The 21,172-nt window shown below is 46.5% G+C and overlaps 1 protein-coding gene across 1 annotated transcript; it reads left to right on the top strand.

Moving 5' to 3' along the window:
- The first annotated feature begins 220 nt into the window (after positions 1-220).
- On the top strand, positions 221-2,748 carry LOC109732100 (elicitor-responsive protein 3). Its single transcript, XM_020291297.4, has 5 exons — positions 221-683; positions 890-955; positions 1,536-1,662; positions 1,892-2,006; positions 2,458-2,748. Exons 1-5 carry the CDS (start codon positions 617-619, stop codon positions 2,515-2,517), a joined length of 435 nt encoding a protein of 144 aa, XP_020146886.1. The 5' UTR covers positions 221-616; the 3' UTR covers positions 2,518-2,748.
- The last annotated feature ends 18,424 nt before the right edge of the window (positions 2,749-21,172 follow it).

Genomic DNA, 21,172 nt, shown 5'->3' with positions numbered 1-21,172 from the left:
GCTTAGGAACCTTGTAAAACCGGCCCTGGCAGTTTTCTCGCTCGATTTATAATGGGCCGGCCGGTCCACGGTCCCTAGTGAGGAAACGCTACGCTAGGGATTGCAACGGGCGATATATAGCGTTCGTGGCCTCTAAAAAAAATGCAGTTGTGGCCCCGGACGGCCACCGTCCATGGATGATGCAACTACACTGCACCTGCACGATCACACGAACGGTGACAGACTGGGCGCGTGAAGCCCGTCCTCTCGCTCCCTAATCATCCAATCGGCACGGCCGGCCTACGGGCAGACACGCGCGAAACCGGCGGAAGAAGCCACCGCCCCCTCCCACAATTGGCGCGCGCCGCAGTACTTGACCTGCCTTATACAAGTTGGCAAGCTGCCTATGCCCTACCACACACCGGGTCCATGTGATGCGACGTGGGGGAGGCGCGAGGAAGACGCGGCCGAGCCTTCCATTTTTCAACTCCTAGTCCTATACATACAGCGGCGCCCCGGGGCTCGGATCGGATCTACAGCGATTAGTCTCGACCTTCAGTCGTGCTGCCTGCTCATCAGCATATAATTCCTGATCGAGCGAGCAGGAGAGGAAGGCGAGATCAGGCCGGGAGAGAAGATGGCGCAGGGGACGCTGGAGGTGCTGCTCGTCGGAGCCAAGGCCCTCGAGAACACCGACTACCTCTGTAAGCTACCTTCGGCCTCTGACTCCCCCCATCGAGTTCTGCTCTGCTTTCCCGTCCCCCGCTCGAAGTAGCTCGGTGATGGCCTGTCGATCAGCCAGATCGGCGCAATATTCTCGAGTCGCTTGTGGTTTCGCTTTCTGCTGGTCTCTAATGGATGGGATCGATTCTCGCTGACGAGTTCCGTGGCTGCGAATTGTTTTCTGCAGGCAACATGGACCCGTACGCGGTTCTAAAATGCACCTCGCAGGAGCAGAAGAGCACCGTCGCCTCAGGTAAATCTCTTCGTTAGCTTACAAATTTCTTGTTGATACATACAGTACATAGGAAACCTTATATATACCTCTTCAATTTATCGATCAACGCTTTCCTTCACTAGTAGTGTTCTAAACGACATCTTAACGATAGTGAAATCTGGTCCTTGTGGTCCTTCACAAAGAAAAAAACGAGCACTGGTGCTGAATGAGCCCTAGCTTCCACGTGCTGCTAGAAGCTATCAGGCTTGACGCTTGAGTCTGTCATGCGTTTTGCCATGTCAGTAATGTCTGGACACTTGAACAGCAGGAAAATCTAGACGATCATAATAAGAACGCAGATCGATTTAGAATGGCAGCAACCAATGCGCTAAAAGCACGTTAAGTAGTTAACCCATCTTATTTTCCCACCCCGTTTGCGATAGGCCGAATCAACCGTGGCCCTTCCATGAGGAAAAGTGGAATTCATCAAGACATGTTAAAAGCAGCATCATGCATCTCAATGCTGCTGTGCATGTGTGCTATTGACTTCCTTATGAGATGTAACTTGACTTCACTTTTTTTTTGCGGGGTGTAACTTGACTTCACTCGATGCATGCAGGAAAGGGAAGTGATCCTGAGTGGAACGAAACCTTTGTGTTCACCGTCTCTGAGAATGCAACCGAGCTCGTCATCAAGCTTCTGGACAGTGATGGTGGCACGGACGACGACAGCGTTGGTGAAGCAACGTAAGTCGAAATGAGCTAGGAGTAGCAATTTTGGTCTTGTGTCAGAGTGTTCCTTTGAGTTAGTTGTGGGGCTGGCGGTCTTACATAAAACTGGCTCAAATGTTTGGTGAAATCTGTTTCTGAAACACTTGCAGTTTGCATTTCGATTGATGTCGCTGCATCGCGGGATGCAAAACTGAATGATCGCAGATTGCATCATCCACTACAGCTGAGTATTTGATTCTTGCAGGATCCCATTGGATGGAGTGTACACTGAAGGAAGCATCCCACCAACTGTTTACAATGTTGTCAAAGACGAAGAGTACCGTGGAGAAATCAAAATCGGTCTGACGTTCACTCCGGAGGTAGCTGTCTCACATTCATGTTCAGGGACTAAACCCGTTTCACTTTACCGTGTCCTCTGTTTCTCTGTGACTAACTAAATGTCTGCATTAGTAACTGTATATGCAAGCTTGTAGGGCCTTATTCGCTGTTAACACATATGATAAACTGATCACCACCACACAGTTAGCTGTAATTCTTCTACTCCCTCCATAGATACATCCGTTTGAGCGACAAGTAATATGGATCGGAGGAAGTACCATCTTTTAGCCCTTCAACTTCTATTCAACTTCTAGTTTGTGTAGACTCACCCAGTCTTCTTTTATGCTTCTTCAATGTTTTCCTTTTTTTTTTGACATGTCAACGGTGGGCTTACACCGGCCTGAAATGCTTTCCATTTTTATGAAGATGAACAAGCTGGTCCTTCTGATCTCAATACTTACATTTCCGCGAAATGTTTTTCTCTGTTCACAGGAGGCTCGTGATCAGGATCAACCCGAGGAAAACTACGGTGGGTGGAACCAATCATCTTAAGAAGAAGCAGGTGCTTTGCTGAACTATGGTGCGTGACAAGTCGTGTGCTAGAACTAAAGCTTATTTTAATTGTTAAAGACTGTATTTGTCGTTGATTCCGTCAATTATGTATAAGCTACAAATCTCCTTATTGATTGGTATCATTTTCTAATCTTCAAATTTGTAATAATAGTGTTCCCCACTTGTATGAAGTATGAGCCCTTTTTAATGTCACTAAACTGAGTTGCAATAGCGATGGCCCCATTTCTTATGTAATACTCACTCAATCCCAAAATAAGTGTCTCAACATTAGTACAACTTTGTACTAAAGTTGAGGCTCTTATTTCTGAACCGAGAGAGTACTAGAGAACTGGTGATGGTTGTGTGCATCAGTTGATACAAAGGCCGGGGGCACTCCCTCGTTTTCTACCTTTTTGGAAAAAGTGTATCTTATCTGTTACCTCGTCGATGGTCCTTCCTTTTTTGTCGTAGATATTCAATCTGTCCAGCAGGTGAGGACGAAACCCTCTTATAACAACCCTATCGTCCATGGTGACCTACCAATTTTTGGTCTTTCGAATGCCTAAGTGGGAACTAAAAAGAATTGACAAGATATGGCGACACTTCCACTGGGCGAAAGAGTTAGGGGGGCTCTGACATCCTTGATTTTCACAATTTTGATCACGCTTTTCGTCTCTAGTGGCAGTGGTTTTATTGAGCGAGCTTCAACCTAGTAGAGCTTCAATAGTGGTACTAACGGCTTAAAGCTGGTACTATTGTGAGAATGACCTCTATGTTGGGAGGTAGGGAACCTAGTAGTTTGGGGTTGCCCTTGTTGCGCTTTGAAAGTCGGAACTGTCGGGTTCTCATGTCAGTGCCTCCAAGAAGCCTTTCTCTTCTTAGTTGCTCAGTCTAGCGCTTCGTCGACACTACCAAGTTTTGGTTTGGTATTGCCGACTTTGCATTCTGGATCTGGGTTTGTTGACTGCTTGCTTTTTCTGTTTTTGTGTGTGGTAGCTCCACGAAAATGTTTTGTTGTGCGGCGTGAATTAGACTTGAAACACTCAAAAGTACTGAGTTTGTGCCGTTGGTTTGAATCTCAGTAGGATCTTATTTGAGCAACAATAAGATCCATCCATTGTTGATATCCTAACCCCTCTTTATAGTACGATTTTTCATATACTCAATGTGATTCTTGAACCACTCAAATGACTAGGAAATTATATCTAACCTTCTAACTTTTTTTGCGGGGATAGCCTTCTCACTTTAAGTCTTTGTTCCACATCAACTTTTGTTTTGATAAACCATTGCTTTTGGAACTATACACATGCTTACACTTGGTAACACACTGGTCCAACTGTTTTCATTAACCAGTAAACCACACTAGAGGGCCATAGATGCACCTTCACCAGTCCCAACTATGGCGTGGCACAGTGGTGCCTTCTCGAAGACGGGCATGGACATGTCCTGAGCCTGCACTGCCATCACCATGGGCAACAGAGCCAAATGCCTCTTTTGGCATGATCGGTGGATGCTTGGATGGATGAACCTCTAAGCCATCTTTATGAGCAAGAAATTTTTGGGCTCTCCAAAACATGTACACTTTATAGCACATCGCTTGCTTATGTGACCTTCGATTGGGCTTACGTGACATTCATCTTTCCACTTCGCTGGAGTCATCTTCTGGTTCATACACGGTGGCTTTGTCATACCATATACGGTCTCGGGGAGCATCTCCTTTCCTCGCTAGCAAAATTTGGACCGTCCAAATGTAACCAAAATGTCAATTCTTCTCTTGGCTCGTGGCGCATGACACGATCCTGACCGAAAATTCCGCACACATGTAGTTTTTCACATTTGCAAGCTCCGTCATATTCACTCGAAGACGGTCCCTCATTTATGCCGTGAATGCCACTTCAGACGTTTGTTCCTCTGTAAGTATGTATTTTGCAAGGCAAGTCGTGAGTTTAACAGAAAAAGGTCACCGTCCTCCTGAAGAAAGAGTGAATGTCCACTAGTGGCTTGATTGTTGATACGTCTCCAACGTATCTACTTTTCCTAACGCTTTTCCTCTTGTTTTGGACTCTAATTTGCAAGATTTTAATGAAACTAACCCCGGACCGACGCTGTTTTCAGCAGAACTACCATGGTGTTGTTTTTGTGCAGAAATAAAAGTTCTCGGAATGGAACGAAACTTTGCGAGGAATTTTTATATGATATATAAGAATTTCTGGAGCCAAGACCTACCGGAGAGGGGCCCCTGGGTGGGCACAACCCACCAGGGCCCCCCCTCTCCTAGCGCGCCCACGTGGGTTACCCCCACCTGGTGGTCCCGCAGACCCTGAAACCGATGCTACAAAATCCTATTTTTCCAGAAAAAATCAGGGAGAGAATTATCACGATCCACGAGACGGAGCCGCCGTCACCTCCTGTTCTTCATCGGGAGACCAGATCTTGAGTCCGTTTGGGGCTCCGGAGAGGGGGATCTTCGTTCATCATCATCACCAACCCTTCTCCATCTCCAATTCCATGATGCTCCCCACCGGGAGTGAGTAATTCCTTCGTAGGCTCACTGGTCGGTGAGGAGTTGGAGGAGATTCATCATGTAATCGAGTTAGTTTGTTAGGGCTTGATCCCTAGTATCCACTATGTTCTAAGATTGATGTTGCTATGACTTTGCTATGCTTAATGCTTTTCACATTGGGCCCGGGTGCCATGAACTCATATATGAACCGTTTATGTTATCATCATGATATCCTTGTTTTAGATCCGATCTTGCAAGTTATAGTCACCTACTACGTGTTATGATTCGGCAACCCCGGAGTGACAATAGTCGGGACCACTCCTGGTGATGACCGTAGTTTGAGGAGTTCATGTATTCACTATGTGTTAATGCTTTGTTCCGGTTCTCTATTAAAAGGAGGCCTTAATATCCCTGAGTTTCCAATATGGACCCCGCTGCCACAGGAGGGTAGGACAAAAGATGTCATGCAAGTTCTTTCCATAAGCACGTATGACTATTTACGGAATACATGCCTACATTATATTGACGAGTGGAGCTAGTGCCGTATCGCCCTAGGTTATAACTGTCACATGATGAATATCATCCAACAAGTCACCGATCCAATGCCTACGAATTTATCTTATATTGTTTCTGCTAAGTTACTACTGCTATCATCACTGTTACACTTGCTACAAAATTACTACTATCACTGTTACTGTTACCATTGCTGCTGTCACTATTATCAAAACTATCATACTACTTTGCTACTGATCACTTTGCTGCAGATAATTAATCCCCAGGTGTGGTTGAATTGACAACTCAGCTACTAATACCTTCAAATATTCTTTGGCTCCCCTTGTGTCGAATCTATAAATTTGGGTTGAATACTCTACCCTCGAAAACTGTTGCGATCCCCTATACTTGTGGGTTATCAAGACTTTTTTCTGGCGCTGTTGCCGGAGAGCATAGCTATATTTGTTGAGTCACTTGGGATTATTATCAATTTATCACTATGAAGAATCTGAAGGATCCTAAGACTAAGATTTACCCCTCTAAGACGAGGGGAGGTAAAGAACTGCCATCCAGTTATTCTTTAGATTCACCTTCTCTTATGAATAAACTTGCAACACCACCACATGCTATCAATTCTAATATGTCGCAAGTTATTGATGATGCTACTTCTGCTATGGATAATGCTTATGATGATGCTAGTACCTTGCTTGATAATGATGATGTGCCACTTGGTGAATTCCTTGATGAACAAATTGCTAGGGTAATACAACATGATGTTGTTGAATCTGATGATGAGCGTGAAACTGAAAATCCTGAAAAACCTGCTAGAGCTAGCCTTCCTAGATAGGAATTGCCTAAGGTATCGGAAGGTTATGTTATGAATGAGGAGACAACTAGAGATATTCTTTCTTGTAGGGATAGAGATGATCTAGAGAAATTACTATGCAAGTATAAAGAAAAATCTCTGAATGCTAGAATGAAATGTGATCCTAAGTTTGCTACTTCACCTATTTTTATTGATGATAAGGATTATGAATTCTCTGCGACCCACAGTTAATTACTTTGGTTGAATCTGATCCTTTCCATGGTTATCAAACTGAAACTGTTGTGGCACATCTTACTAAGTTGAATGACATAGCCACCCTTTTTACTCATGATGAGAAAACTCGCTATTACTTTATTCTCAAATTATTTCCTTTCTCATTAAAGGGTGATGCTAAAGCTTGGTACAATACTCTTACTCCTGGTTGTGTGCGTAGTCCCCAGGATATGATTTATTACTTCTCTAAAAAATATTTTCCTGCTCATAAGAAACAAGCTGCCCTACAGGAAATATTTAACTTTGTGCAAACTAAAGAAGAGAGTCTCAAACAAGCTTGGGGGAGGCTTTGCCAGTTACTTAATGCTTTGCCTGATCATCCTCTTAAGAAAAATGAAATACTTGATATCTTCTACAATGGACTAACCGATGCTTCTAGGGACTTCCTAGATAGTTGTGCTGGTTATCTTTTTAGGGAACGAACTGTTGGACAAGCTGAGGAATTATTGAATAACATATTGAAAAATTATGATGATTGGACTCTTCCTGAACCACCGGCTAAACCCACTCCGAAGTAGAGGGGTATATTATATCTCAGTCCTGAAGATATGCAAGAGGTAAAGAAAGCTATGAAAGAAAAAGGTATTAAAGCTGAGGATGTTAAAATTTTAACTCCTATTGAAGAAATACACACTGGTGCGCGTCGGTCCTAAACAAACGGTTTTTAACCCCTTTCCGCGACGGCATCTGGAACCGTCACCAAGTGAGTGTGGGCGATAGGGGGTCCTTCCCACACGACCTAGAAACCGTTGGGGATATGCCCTCCTGGCACACATGTTCGGCAAAATGAGGTCGTGTGCGACCGACGAGCGCTCAAATACGAAAATACGTACAATACAGCTAAAAAATATATAATTATACAGCAAAATTGTTTCCGGTCACAAGTACATCGCAGACAGTCAGTCCCCGCTAAACGTTTCCGTTCGTATGTACATCCCACATAGTCGCTCCAAGGGAAACATTTCCGTTCACAGGTACCTCACACAATTTTTCCCGTTAAATCGTTTGTGATAGCGTTGCCATTGCACACGATATTAATAATTTTATCGTTTGCGTTATTGAATGCATCACACATGGTGCGTAGAAAGAAACTGTGTGGCAAAGGCTGTCCATCACACACACTTTTTATGTGATAAACGTTTGCGCAAGGTGACCTAACGCAAACAGTTTTCAAGAGAAAGTCGTGTGTGCAGTGGAGATTGATCGCACACGTAGTGGATCCTAGAAACGTTTCTGATCTCTACGTATATCGTAGACGTTTCACTTTCGCAAACCGTGTGCAGTGTAATCCCTATTTAGTCCATAATTAATCCAATTAATCCCTAATTTAAAAATCACATGTTATGAATTTGAAAGTAGGTAATCACTTATTTCATATCCAACCATGTTTATTACAAATATATGTTCAACCACGAATCCATAATTCAATGCACAGGTACATATACTGAAGAACTACAGAAGCACCAAGTAAACAATGATGAACCACAGTTGTACTAAAGACTGTAAAGAGAGAGGCGAAAGACATTCTGGTTGCTGGCGAAGGTGAAGCGGAATGCCCATATTGTGCCCTCCTCCATGCGTAAGGCGCGCACGACTCTAGGCCAACCCCTTGTGATGGCTGCCCGTCCATCCTTCACTGTCTTCATTAGGACTTCTCGATGCTCATTGTAGTCTGGATGAAATACTTTAACCTTCATTGTGTGTCCACCAATCATGTACTTTGCGAGGTAATCTTGAGTGAACTGCTTCGGGAACCACTGGGAACGAAAAAGATTCAGACATTGTTGTCTAATAACTCATTATGGGCAGTAAAAAGAGAAGGCTGTAGAGTTTGTAGTTACCATCCTACAACTCACTGTTGTGTTGGATAGAGCATAAACAAATAATTTGCTTGCCACCATTCGTATATTTTTGCTAATAATCCTTATCAGTTTCCTCACTTGATGCTTGTTCATCAATATCTCATTGCCCCATACGCAAAAAGGGTCGATGCGTGGACCCTTGCCAAGGGCATATGTACCTACAAGCAACAAGTCAATATTAGAAGCTAACTAGTGTCCAGGCCTGGATCTATATACACTAAATTATGGAACGACGAGGGGAGTACAAGCCGAGGGATGAAGCTAACCTCGGCGGAAAATGGTGGCCACTCCCGTTGTTGTCCTACATAAGTAGTGGAAAGGCATGATAAGTACAACAATATTAACACCAAACAAATATAGCAAAGGTAAACAACATCATCTCCAAATGATAGCTTGAATGTGTTGGTTTCAGCGTGCTGTTAAAGCAGATATAAAATGGAAGGCAATGTTACCGACAACAGGCTTAACAGCCATCAAGTATTGCAATTCAAACTGGTATTGTTGAAAATGAATAGAACGTAGGTAATGCTTAAACATCACACTGGATAAATGTGTAAAACTGAAATAAAGGGCATGTGTTAACTACACCAGGAATAACTGGAACCAAATATAGCCGTTCAAACTGGTATTGATGTAGTCGAGCAGCACAGTTCCGACTTGCACATAATGAACCACACATTGTGAATGACTGAAATAAATAAGGCATAAATGACTAGTATAACAACCAAATATAGCCATTGAAAACTGGACAGAGTCTCACTGCAACCAACCTAACAAGCAAATACAGATAAACAGGGCATATGCTTGAAAACTGGACAAATGCTCACTGCAACCAACCTAACAAACAGATAAAGATAAACAAGGCATCTGCTTGATAACTGGAGAAATGCTAAAAAAGCAACCTAACAACCAAATACAGATAAACAAGGCATCTGCTTGATAACTGGACAAATGCTAAAAAAGCAACCTAACAACCAAATACAGATAAACAAGGCATCTGCTTGATAACTGGACAAATACTCACTGCAACCAAACTAAGAACCAAATACATATAAACAAGGCATCTGCTCGATAATTGAAAAAATGCTCACACCAACCAACCTAACAACAAAATACAGATAAACAAGGCATCTACTCACTATAAACAACCAAATATAGCCATTCGTGAAACTAAAGTGGACAATTCATACTTAAACATCACATAGACCTATTGAACAATACATTTTTGCATAACTGAAATAATTAAACACGGCACAGTTAAAGCACCGCACGGCAAATGCTACTACAACAAAGGGTACGGGTTGGCAAGCTAGAAAAGGTAATATTTGCTGATAGAATGTTGCCTCACATTTCACGGACGGGATCCTTCCAGTTGGAAGAGCACAGACCCATGGTGCGCTCTCTGATGTCACAGATGGGCTGTTTCACCTTGGAAGAACCTTCGTGGGTGCCCTCCTCATGGTCATGGTCGTGGTCGATGAGATCTGACTTGGCAATTGAGGATCCCAAGCCGCCGCCGTAGAACATGTCCTTCAGAAGTGACAAAATGGGTTCGATGGCGTATAAGCTCACAAATTCTTGACCGCTTGGCGGAGGGGATCAGCGGCAATGCCGTCAAAGAGATCGACAGCGGTTGAACCAGAGGGGTTAGGGATGGACCACTTAACCTGTGACATGGCCCGCGTGAAGCCGTCGGTGTGGACGAGCTTGATGTCATAGCCATCTTTCCCGAGATACAGTAATACGCTAGCCTGCTGACATGAAGCCTTCGGCATGGCAACGTAGTCAACGTCTTCGCCGGCTTCCGCGGCGACGTGTTGCTCCGGGATCGATAGGTCGGGGCGAACAGCGGCCACCTCGCCAACGTCCGTCGGAGAGGCCATGATAAACCTCTTCTTGGCCGAACGCTCGTCGGGCTCCCCGGGATACGTGGTCGAGCTTAGGCTGCGACATTCTGGAGCAGGGGATGTGGATCTGGCGGGGAGGGACACCGCAGGCCTCATCTAAAAACTCAGGGGAGTGGGGCGACGGTATGGGAATCGCTGGATAACCTGAACTTTATTATCTAAGCTAGGAGGAACGGGCAGACCGGCAGGGTTGGCGGCGGCGGCCGTGAGCTAGGGTTCAAAGGGGGGAGGGGGGCGGGTGGGGGACTGTGGAGGGGGTGGTGTTTGAGGATACCCCGCGGCTATTGAAATTTTTAGTAATGGTGGGTGGAGATGGTGGTGGACGAGGGAGGGCGACGGTTCAAATGCCTCGGCTACTAAAACTTTACTATAAGGTCGGTGCTGGAGGAGTGTGGGCCACGGTTGAAGTACGACGACTACTAAAATTTGGGTAAAGGAATTGATGCGGGGCGGGAGTGCCCAAGATCGCGCACGGTCTAATAACAATATGTGTGTATGATAATAAGGAAAAGTGGTGCGGATCCGCTGATTTTTGCAACGCTCAAGGCGGGTAGTTTGTTTTTTATATTTCTAGCTAGCTGGTCTATCGCACACGGTTCGTCCTAATTTCCAAATAAACTTACCCGCCTTTAGCTTCCACAGGTGGTGGTTTTACAGCACACTTGCATCGCACACGGTTAAGCCAGTACCTCCACCCTTTGCTCGCGCTTGCGTGGTCGTGGTGATTTCAGCGCACTTGCATCGCACACGGTTGAGCCAGTACCTCCACCCTTTGCTCGCGCTTGCACGGTCGTGGTGATTTCAGCGCACTTGCATCGCACACGGTTTAGCCAGTACCTCCACCTTAATTTGCTCGCGCTTGCGCGGTCGTGGTGATTCACATCACACTTGTATCGCACATGGTTTAGATATTATACCCCGTGTCCATTGATGATCATCAGAGTCTTTGCAGCAAAAAATAACGTTAGGGAGGGTCAAAAGACAGCCACACCAGCATGTGGCCCAAATATATATGAGTGAAAAGGGTGGTATGTGATGTTCAAAATTCCAATGCACAACTTTGACCCCGCGGGCCCACGGTTGGGCGCGTCATTGAAGATCGATGAGAGGGGCAGAAGTCAAGAACCACCTGGAAGTGGCCAAATATATGTACGAATATTGGGGATGTTTAAAACTTTGAATACACAATGCATAACTTTGGTGGCACCTGCCTCGCAAACCCGAAAGCACCCTAACAACCACCTAGCTAGGATATATATAATGACATAATGTCGTACCTAGCTGTAACGCCCCGGATTTGATGCGCCAGGTGTCCGCCAGTTATTCGTCGCCGTTTCCATGTCTTTTGCTTGCGTGTTGCACTTTGCCATGTCATCATATGCATTGCATCATCATGTTTTTCAAAACTTGCATCCGGTCCTTTTCCGCGTTGTCCGTTTCGCGATCCGACACTCCCACACGCGCCTGTCACCCCTCTCAGACCTTGTTTCATGAGCGGGAGAAAAACGTTCTCGGAATGGCCCGAGATTTGCCGAGTGGCCTTGGTATAGCACCAACAGACCGCCCGTCAAATTTCGTTCCATTTGGAGGTCGTTTGATGCCCCAACGGTTGACCGCGTAGCCCGAAACCCATCTCTCTTTGCAGCCCAGTACCCCTTCACCACAGCCCACTAGCCCATTCAAACCCCCTCCATGCTCTCGGTCGTTCTATCACGATCGTGTGGGCGAAAACCGCACCCCATTTGGACTCTCCTAACTCCCTCTACCTATATATGTGTGCCTCTCCTGAAATTTCGCGGATGAAACCCTAGCCATCGTCCCACCTCGCAGCCGGATATGTCCGTCCGCCGCCGCCCCGAGAGAACCACCGCCTGCCACTTGGCGCACCCGCCGCCCCCGCGCCGTCGGCCCGCTCGGCCCGCAGCCGGCCCCCGAGCCCGAGCCGCCGCCCGCCGCCTCTCGCGCGGACCCGCCCCTCCTGCGCCGAATCCCGTGCCACCCGTCGCCGGCGTCGCCCCGGGCCTCCGCCGCCACCTCGCGCCGTCGCCCCGCCGCCGCGGCTCCTCCTCCTCCAGCCCCGCCGCCAGTCTCCGCCGTCGTCCCTCGGACCTCGCCGCCTCGGCGTCCGCGCCCGTGCGCCGGCGCCGCCGCGCGCCCCGTGCCCGCAGCCGGCCCTGCCGCGCTCGCCGCCGGCCACCGCCTCCTCCGTCGCCGGTCGCCGCCCCAACCCCGGATCTGGGCGGGTGGATGAGATCCAACCGTCCCGCGATCCAAACACCTTCCCCGTCCCCGGATCTGCTTGTCCCCGAACCACCCCGTCCCGTTTTCGCGAGGTAGATTTTCTCCGTCCCAGTTTTCGCATATTTTGTTGCCCTGTTCATTATGCCATAACTCCATGCATACTGCTCTGTTTTGTGCGTGTATTACACCGAAATGTTCGTCATGAGATGCTTTTCATTTCATTCCATTATGCCATGCTTGTTTGAGTCCATCTTGATGCTCTAATCATCATTGCAAGAGTGCTATATGCTGTTAACTGCTGTCTGTTATCAGAACTTCATGATTTGTCATTTTCATTGCATTTTGTGTGTGCATCTTTTGAGCTTGATATCTACATGTGTTTTGTTCTACGTCATGCCATCTTTATAGTGGTGCTTGTCTTGTAGTTTTGTGATCTATGTGGTGACTAGCACAAGCATGCAAAGTAGCCTCCATGATGTTGCTGATTTCTGTGACAGTGATTTCTGCCAAGTCTGAGGCTGTTATATTTTGTTGCCATGTAAACCTGCTACTACACGTCATTCTGTGCATAATCTGGAGATGTTCATTAAGGATATTTTGTTATACATGTTATGTTATATCCATCCATTCCCTTGTTTGCATTTATAGCCTGCCGGAGCTTGTTGTTATCATGCTCCAAACTTGCTAAATAATGTTTCTGTCAGCCTGTTAACATGAAGTTCGTTATTGCCATGTGTTTTGCTAGTGATCCATGTACCCTATGACTATGCTATTGCCATGATTAGATTCATAATTATGCCTTCTTACTGTTGGTTACCTTGCCATGCCATGTAATGCTCTGTAGTGAGTGGGTCAAGCTCACCAACATGTCTACTTATCGTTATTTCTGCCATGATCTGTTTTTCTTCCATCTGAATCTGTTTATGAAACTTGCTATGTTTACCTGGGTGCCATCATATCTTCTGTGCCTTTTTGGCTCGTGATCAGTAAGGGACTTTTGTTCTATGCAATTAGTAGATTCATGCCATGCCTTTGGTTGCCATGATATGTTCCTGTAGCATGTTGTTTGTTAGCTCTAAACTTTGCAACCTGATGTTATTTCTGCCATGTCCAGTAATTTCTGCCAAGTCTGTGAATCTGTTATTATTTGCAATCTTGCCATTTCCTTTTGAGCATGTTCTAGTGATTTCTGGAGATAGCTCAGTGTTCATGTTTTGTCATGCTTTACCTGTACATCATGTCCGTGCCTTTTGTTTTCATGTTGAGTAGCTGTAGCATATTGTTTTGATGCTTGCTAGATGCCTAGTTGCTGTTTTGGACAGATTGTTGTTATATCTTGTTTGGAGTGTATGTGTTGCACCGTTGCTCCGTTTTGAGCATGTTCTATATGGAACTTGCTTAGTTTTGCATGTAGTTTCATATTATCATGTCGCATCCTTATCTTGAGTGTGTTTGCTTGATGTTTGATTGCATTTTGCATCAATGCCATGTTTAACTTGTTTTGCTCATATCTTCTAGGCCGTAGCTCTGAATCTAATGAACTTTATATGTAATTTGACTAGAATTTCGTGTAGATCACCTTGGTGCATCTTAACTTGCTGTTTAACAACTTGAATATAAGATTTATCCAGATCTGGACCAATTTCGAAATTTGCATATGAGGACTTACCGGATTTGTTCTATGTTGTTTCCGGCCTCATTTAAACTTGCTTTGATGTGTTGTTCTTGTATGCATCGTCTCTTGTCATGAGTAGCTTCATACAGCCTTGTCATGCATCATACTTGTTTGAGCATCATGCCTTGCTCATGTGTGGTGTGTTTACCATGTTGTGTGCTTCTTCTCGATAGTTCCCGTGTCGTTGCGATCGTGAGGATTCGTTCGTCTTCGTGGCTTCATCTTCTTCATGGACTCGTTCTTCTTCCTAGCGGGATTTCAGGAAAGATGACCGTCACCTTGGATCTCACTACTATCATTGCTATGCTAGTTGCTTCGTTCTATCGCTTTGCTGCGCTACCTATTCACTTGCTCTTCAAGCCGCCCAAATTGCCATGAAACCACCTCCAACCTTTGTCACCCTTCCTAGCAAACCGTTGTTTGGCCATGTTACCGCTTTGCTCAGCCCCTCTTATAGCGTTGCTAGTTGCAGGTGAAGTTGAAGATTGCTCCATGTTTGATTATGTTTATGTTGGGATATCACAATATCTCTTATATTATTAATGCATCTATATACTTGGTAAAGGGTGGAAGGCTCGGCCTTATGCCTGGTGTTTTGTTCCACTCTTGCCGCCCTAGTTTCCGTCTTATCGGTGTTATGTTCCTTGATTTTGCGTCCCTTACGTGGTTGGGTGATTTATGGGACCCCCTTGACAGTTCGCTTTGAATAAAACTCCTCCAGCAAGGCCCAACCTTAGTCTTACCATTTGCCTATCACCTATTTCTTTCCTCTTGGGAGTCGCGCTCCCGAGGGTCATCTTTATTTAACCCCCCCGGGCCAGTGCTTCTCTAAGTGTTGGTCCGAACCGAGTTGCCTGCGGGGCCACCTCGGGGAAACTTGAGGGCTGGTTTTACTCGTAGCTAGTCTCATCCGGTGTTGCCCTGAGAACGAGATATGTGCAGCTCCTATCGGGATTGTCGGCACATCGGGCGGCTTTGCTGGTCTTGTTTTACCATTGTCGAAATGTCTTGTAAACCAGGATTCCGAGACTGATCGGGTCTTCCTGGGAGAAGGAATATCCTTCGTTGACCGTGTGAGCTTATAATGGGCTAAGTTGGGACACCCCTGCAGGGTATAAACTTTCGAGAGCCGTGCCCGCGGTTATGTGGCAGATGGGAATTTGTTAATATCTGGTTGTAAAGACACTTGACTTAATTAAAACGCATCAACCGCGTGTGTAGCCGTGATGGTCTCTTCTCGGCGGAGTCCGGGAAGAGAACACGGTTTATGGGTTATGTCGGGGATATACCCCGTGGTATGACCCGGCCGGAAGTATGACCCGGCCGGACTTGGCATTTCGCTGATGACCCGGCGGAGGACTAGCGACTCATGGGTCTGGCGGATCATTGGTCAGACAGCTCATGAACCAGACGACTCATGGATGGCCCCGACGGCGGGTCAGATAGAAGACAAGGCCCAAGGCCCAGAAGGCCGGCTCACGTTTATGATGGGCCGGCTTAAGAAGAAAGGGATGACGAATATTTCCTTTACGAGGAAGCAAGACCCGGACTTGTAATTAACTTGTAAGAGAAGATAGACTAGTCCTAGTCCTACTAGGACTCCGCATGTAACCCGCCCCTCTAACTTATATAAGGAGGGGCAGGGCACCCCAAAGAGGACAAGCAACAAGAAATAATCTCTAGGGCTAAACACCGAGAGCCGGAGCCGGCGACTCTCCCGTGATCATAATGAGACCTAGCCTCAAACAGCATGTAGGGTTGTTACCGGATGATGTTTCCCGGGGCCCGAAGCTGTCTAAACCCTTGTCTTGTGCGTTGATCCACCCTGCGTCTCTCATCCCAATCAACCCCTCTCAAGCTACTACATAGATGCGCTGGCCTCACGACTAAGTCCTCATGCTAAGGACATCTGCCGTGACAACTCCACGACAGTTGGCGCCCACCGTGGGGCGGGGCGCACGGTGGTGTTGAGTTCTTGGAGGGATCTTTTCTAGGGTTTCGAGAAGTTCGTGAATCTCTGGATGAAGAGAACCGGTTTGGAAGACGCGCAATTTGTGAGATTTGCGTTCAAGGAAAAAATTAGGGTTACTGTGCGCACCGCCGCATCGCGTGTTCCACCGAGTCCAAGACAAGGACTGCAGCATAGATGATTTACCTACGGCGTTGCAAGTAATCAAGACAGACAGAAGCTCTGCTGCCCTCGCGTCCTATATGCAGTACTGGAGATAGATCTCGCCGGGAAAGCGCGCAAATCATCCGAGGCTACAGCCTAATCCGCCGAGCTCTACTACTGTCCCACGTCCATAAGTCTCTGGCTGCGGGAATCAACCATCCGCTGCTACTTTTTTTGTCTTTTTCTTTGGCATGAAGAATAGTCAGATCCAAACAAACAACTAGTACTTGCACCAGTACGTGACCAAGACTAGTACTAATTGAGTACTAGTACATCATTACATCTACAGACGCGAAGGCACCTGCCAGATCACGGATAAAGTCATAAAGGAAATCCATTAATAGTACCAAATCAATATGGTGCTTGATGCTCGTGCTAGTATTCAGGTTATCACAATCAGAATCACCAGCGGACGTCCGTGGCCGGTTTTTTCGGCGGCCTCCATGTCAGACCATCTGACGGACTCTGCGCCTATGGGGTGTTTTCGTATTTTCTCCGCGGCGTCCATATTCATCGAAACCGGGTCCTGGAAGGAAAAGGGAACAACTCCATCGGAGCCTCGAGCCGTCGTCCGTTTCAGTTCGCCTCGAGCACCGGCAGACTCCACCATTTACACTCGCATCCTTGCCTTCGAATAACCGGTTGCTCTTTCCCCGGTGGGCTGTCGCCGCCTTGATCTCACTATGCCAAGTCCCGGACCGGCCACCGAGCCTTGCTACTATGCCTCCTGCTGGCTCGTTGCACCGCTGACTGCTGCTGCGCATATACCGGACTGCGCTGCCGCCTCTTATGCGCTTCCACGCCGCGCAGCTCTGCTCGACCTGAGTCGCCACGTGAGTCGCCTGCCGCTGTCGCTCTTTGCTGGGTCGTCCGTGAGCTGCTGCGAGCAGTCGCCTCTGCTCCAAGCCGCCCATGCCTCTGTTAGGGCCACTGCTTTATCGATTTATTTCTTCGGCAAGGGAGCTTTGACAGGATTTCACCGCCGGGTTACCACTGCTTCCATGAGCATGGCCAGCTTCGCGCTGCCTTGCGCCTCCTCATCTCGCCGCTATAAGCCGCTCCGCCTCACCTCCGTTTTAAGTTGCTACTGCGGGGTGGGCCACGAGCCGCCGTTTCCTCGGCGTCGGCGGTCCTCGTCCGCGGCCACGGCCCTGGACAGCCGCCTCCCCCTCCGGGTTGGGCCGGCCCTATCGCCACAACTCGCCATCGGATCAAGGGTGGCCCCGAATCACTTCAGCTCAGACAGAAAAGGACAAAAGTACTTCATGGAGAATCAAAAATAGCACGTCCATACTGCTGGTGCCGTCGTACATGATTTTGGATCTGCGTACGGGTCATCTGTCTTCGTCCGAAGAAATCAGGTGATATCCGTCTAGTCTGTTTTAATAACGCATATTAATTTTTATGTAAACAATTACTCTGGCCTGTAATATCTTTACGCAGGACGACTATTAAAAAAAGGAGTGGTGTTATACCACGGATGCATGTTCGGCTGTGCTGCGCGGCCTCACGGACAGGCGTGTCGTAGTATACGGTCCGGTTTACATCAACACGCCCGCTGACTCGCCCATCCGCGCCAGCTTACAACGCCGTGGCCGACTTACTCGTCCGCACCGGCTTACAAACGTCGCGGCCGACTCACCCGTCTGCACCGGTTTACCACGCCGCGGCCGGTTCACCCGTGAGCGACTTCAACCTCACCTAGCAATCATCAATTTCATGGCGGATTATTTCCGGCCTGGCACATCAGGTGATATCCATCTAAAATATATTTTATTGGTACATATTAATTTTTTGTCAAAGAGTAGTTTATCTTTGTCTTGGTCTGCAATACTGTTGATGCAGGACAATTGTTCACTACATCAAAACGACGTGGTTAACTCGCCCGTCCGCGCCGGTTTACAACACCACGGCCGGTTCATCTGTTTGAGCCACCTCTGATGCCGAGGTCATCTTTTCCATCCGCCTCTCGTGGCCTGGTCTACATCAACACGCCGGGCCGCACTTGTCTGGATGAGTTGTTTATTGATTATGAGCAAGTCACTACTTGGGAAGCCCGGTTTTCTTCCAACAAACTGGAGGCAAATTATCATATATTATCAGCCGTCATCTGCACTGGATGGTTCAATAGGCAGGCGCACGAGTCGCCGCCACTATAGTTTGGTTAACTTCGAACAACCAGTTGGAAGGAGCCATTGGCCGAGTTGTTGACACGGCTCATATGGGATCATTTATAACCCGCCGCAGTCACTTCAACCTTCTGTGGGTTCACATCGCGCTATCAATGCGCTGATGATATACACCTTCTGCTCTGGTACAATATGGAGAATCTCAAGCCAACTCCTCGAATCGTCTTGAGACTCGGGGGCTACAATGACATGACTCGGCGAAATTGGCCGGTGTTAGTGAATTCATGAACTCCGGGTCATTGAAGGGAAGGTAACCCGGTTCCGGAGGCTACCACTATATTGGTGAAAAATTTAAAAGGCCGTCAGAAAATTTCCGGTTTAAAAAGAAGGACTCCGGTTTAAAATCCGGTTCAAGAGACATCTCTCTCCAACAAAACACTGAAGCTCTTAATATCCGGTTTAAAAACCGGTTCAAGGGAAATTTGTTTACCACAAGGCTTTGAAGCTCTCAGATCCGGTTCAAATCCGGCTCAAGGTAAATTTATTTCTCACAAAGTTTTGAAGCTTTCACATCCGGTTTAAACTTCCGGTTCAAAAAGAATTAATCTCTCGCAAGATCGAGTTCTCAAAAAAATCAAAGGTTGCCAAAGAACTTGCTGCCATGATGCGCGGTTCAAACTTGGGTATCCTGCTTTACGGCTTATCTTATTATGATCACTTGGGGGCTTCCTGCTCATCGAGCATAGCTATCAGTACCCTTTTGATCGGCGCAATGCCAAAACTTATATGGTCACTTGGGGGCTTCCTGTTCAAACATAGGTCGTATTCGAACCAAAGAGAACATAGCTGTCGATACCCTTTTGATCGGCACACTGCCGAGCTCATTGGGGAGTTTCTTGGTCATATTTGAACCATAGCTCAACCCCCTTTGGGAACCGACGTGGATCGTATTCGAATCAGCGTCGTTAAACAACTCTTAAGGTCATTTGGGGGCTTCCTGTTCAAACATAGGTCGTATTCGAACCAAAGAGAACATAGCTGTCGATACCCTTTTGATCGGCACACTGCCGAGCTCATTGGGGAGTTTCTTGGTCATATTTGAACCATAGCTCAACCCCCTTTGGGAACCGACGTGGATCGTATTCGAATCAGCGTCGTTAAACAACTCTTAAGGTCATTTGGGGGCTTCCTGTTCAAACATAGGTCGTATTCGAACCAAAGAGAACATAGCTGTCGATACCCTCTTGATCGGCACACTGCCGAGCCACTGGGGGCTATATGATCGTATTCGAATCTTAGCTTAACCCCTTTGGGACGGTTTTCTGATCGTATTCGAATCAGAAGCCTCAAGATTTTTTGAAGTTTCTTTTTGCAAATAATTTTTGGGATTTTATTTGAAGCTCTTTTGAACACATCTAAAGTGTATATGAGTGGTTTCTATTTAAACCCGACTTGATTTTCGATGATAAGTCGCCGGCTTATGACAATCATCATCTATGTGGAAGCATTGGCTTCTAAGGGTTGGGTTATCACCCTTACTGCACAGGTCATTAAAACCGGCAGTACAAATTCAATATCACAGTGATTATATGAGAGATATTATGACACGCCCTGCGGTAAACCGCCAAGGGTTCTTGTGATCTACTTGTGTGCAGGGTAAGACTACATTTGGGTGGTTACCTGCCCTGGCTCTTGACGTTAAGTTGCCAGGGCATATGTTGTTTAAACTCTGTGCAGGATTTGCAGAACTATGACTTATATAAATGCTTCAGTCCAAGCTCATCACTGAAATTAGTGTTTCAAAAGGGTTATCAATTATTGATTTTCTCAAGGGATATAGGCCACCGGATTATAAAAATTTCGGCTTACAATGCAGGCGTAATAAATCGCCATCGGCCAAGAGCCGCTGGGTATTTAAACTCCGGATTTACTTGTCAACAGATAAGGTATTTGAAATCTTTAAATAGCCAAACTTGGCTGGATTTTCATTATGATTTGAATGATTGAGGTTTTCAAACCGGGTTAGTCAAATCTTTAATAGCCATGGCTGGATTTCTATTGTGATTATCAATAACCAGTGTTATGGTTGAGGTTTTCAAAGTCGCTTTAGCGCAACGGCTATTATTTTTATCAATGGATATGATTTATTCTACAATGAAAGGAGCCCACAGATATCCGTGTTGTCACAAAAACCGCACAAGGGAGACGTGGTCGATTAGAAGACCCCGTATCCCTACATGCGGCCCGAAAATATGTATGGGTATGATCGTGTATGATGTGTTTAAATCCCAAATGCACAACTTCGATGGGCCACGCCAAGTACATTACAAACCGAACGTCGTACCCGACTCCAAGTCTGGTTCAATACCTATGATGTCAATTTCCCAACTTCGAGGCGGCAGCGGGGGGGGGGGGGGGGGGGGTCGTCCCTCGCATGCGCTCAAACTTTATTTTGTCTAGCATGGGACACATCTATATATATCTATACATCTATACACATATATAATGTGTGAATAACTATGAAAGTTGCTCATTGGATGAAGCCAATCCGACGGTACAGAAATGGCAAATCCG

The sequence above is a fragment of the Aegilops tauschii genome, chromosome 2 (assembly GCF_002575655.3).
Source record: "Aegilops tauschii subsp. strangulata cultivar AL8/78 chromosome 2, Aet v6.0, whole genome shotgun sequence".
Taxonomy (NCBI): domain Eukaryota; kingdom Viridiplantae; phylum Streptophyta; class Magnoliopsida; order Poales; family Poaceae; genus Aegilops; species Aegilops tauschii.
Note: the sequence above shows the minus strand (reverse complement) of the source record. Positions and strands in the feature narration are given on the sequence as shown.

Coding starts and splice junctions, on each gene's coding strand:
- LOC109732100 (XM_020291297.4), top strand. CDS start 617: ATGGCGCAGGGGACGCTGGAGGTGCTGCTCGTCGGAGCCAAGGCCCTC. Junction 684..889: donor CGAGAACACCGACTACCTCT/GTAAGCTACCTT, acceptor TGTTTTCTGCAG/GCAACATGGACCCGTACGCG. Junction 2,007..2,457: donor GTCTGACGTTCACTCCGGAG/GTAGCTGTCTCA, acceptor CTCTGTTCACAG/GAGGCTCGTGATCAGGATCA.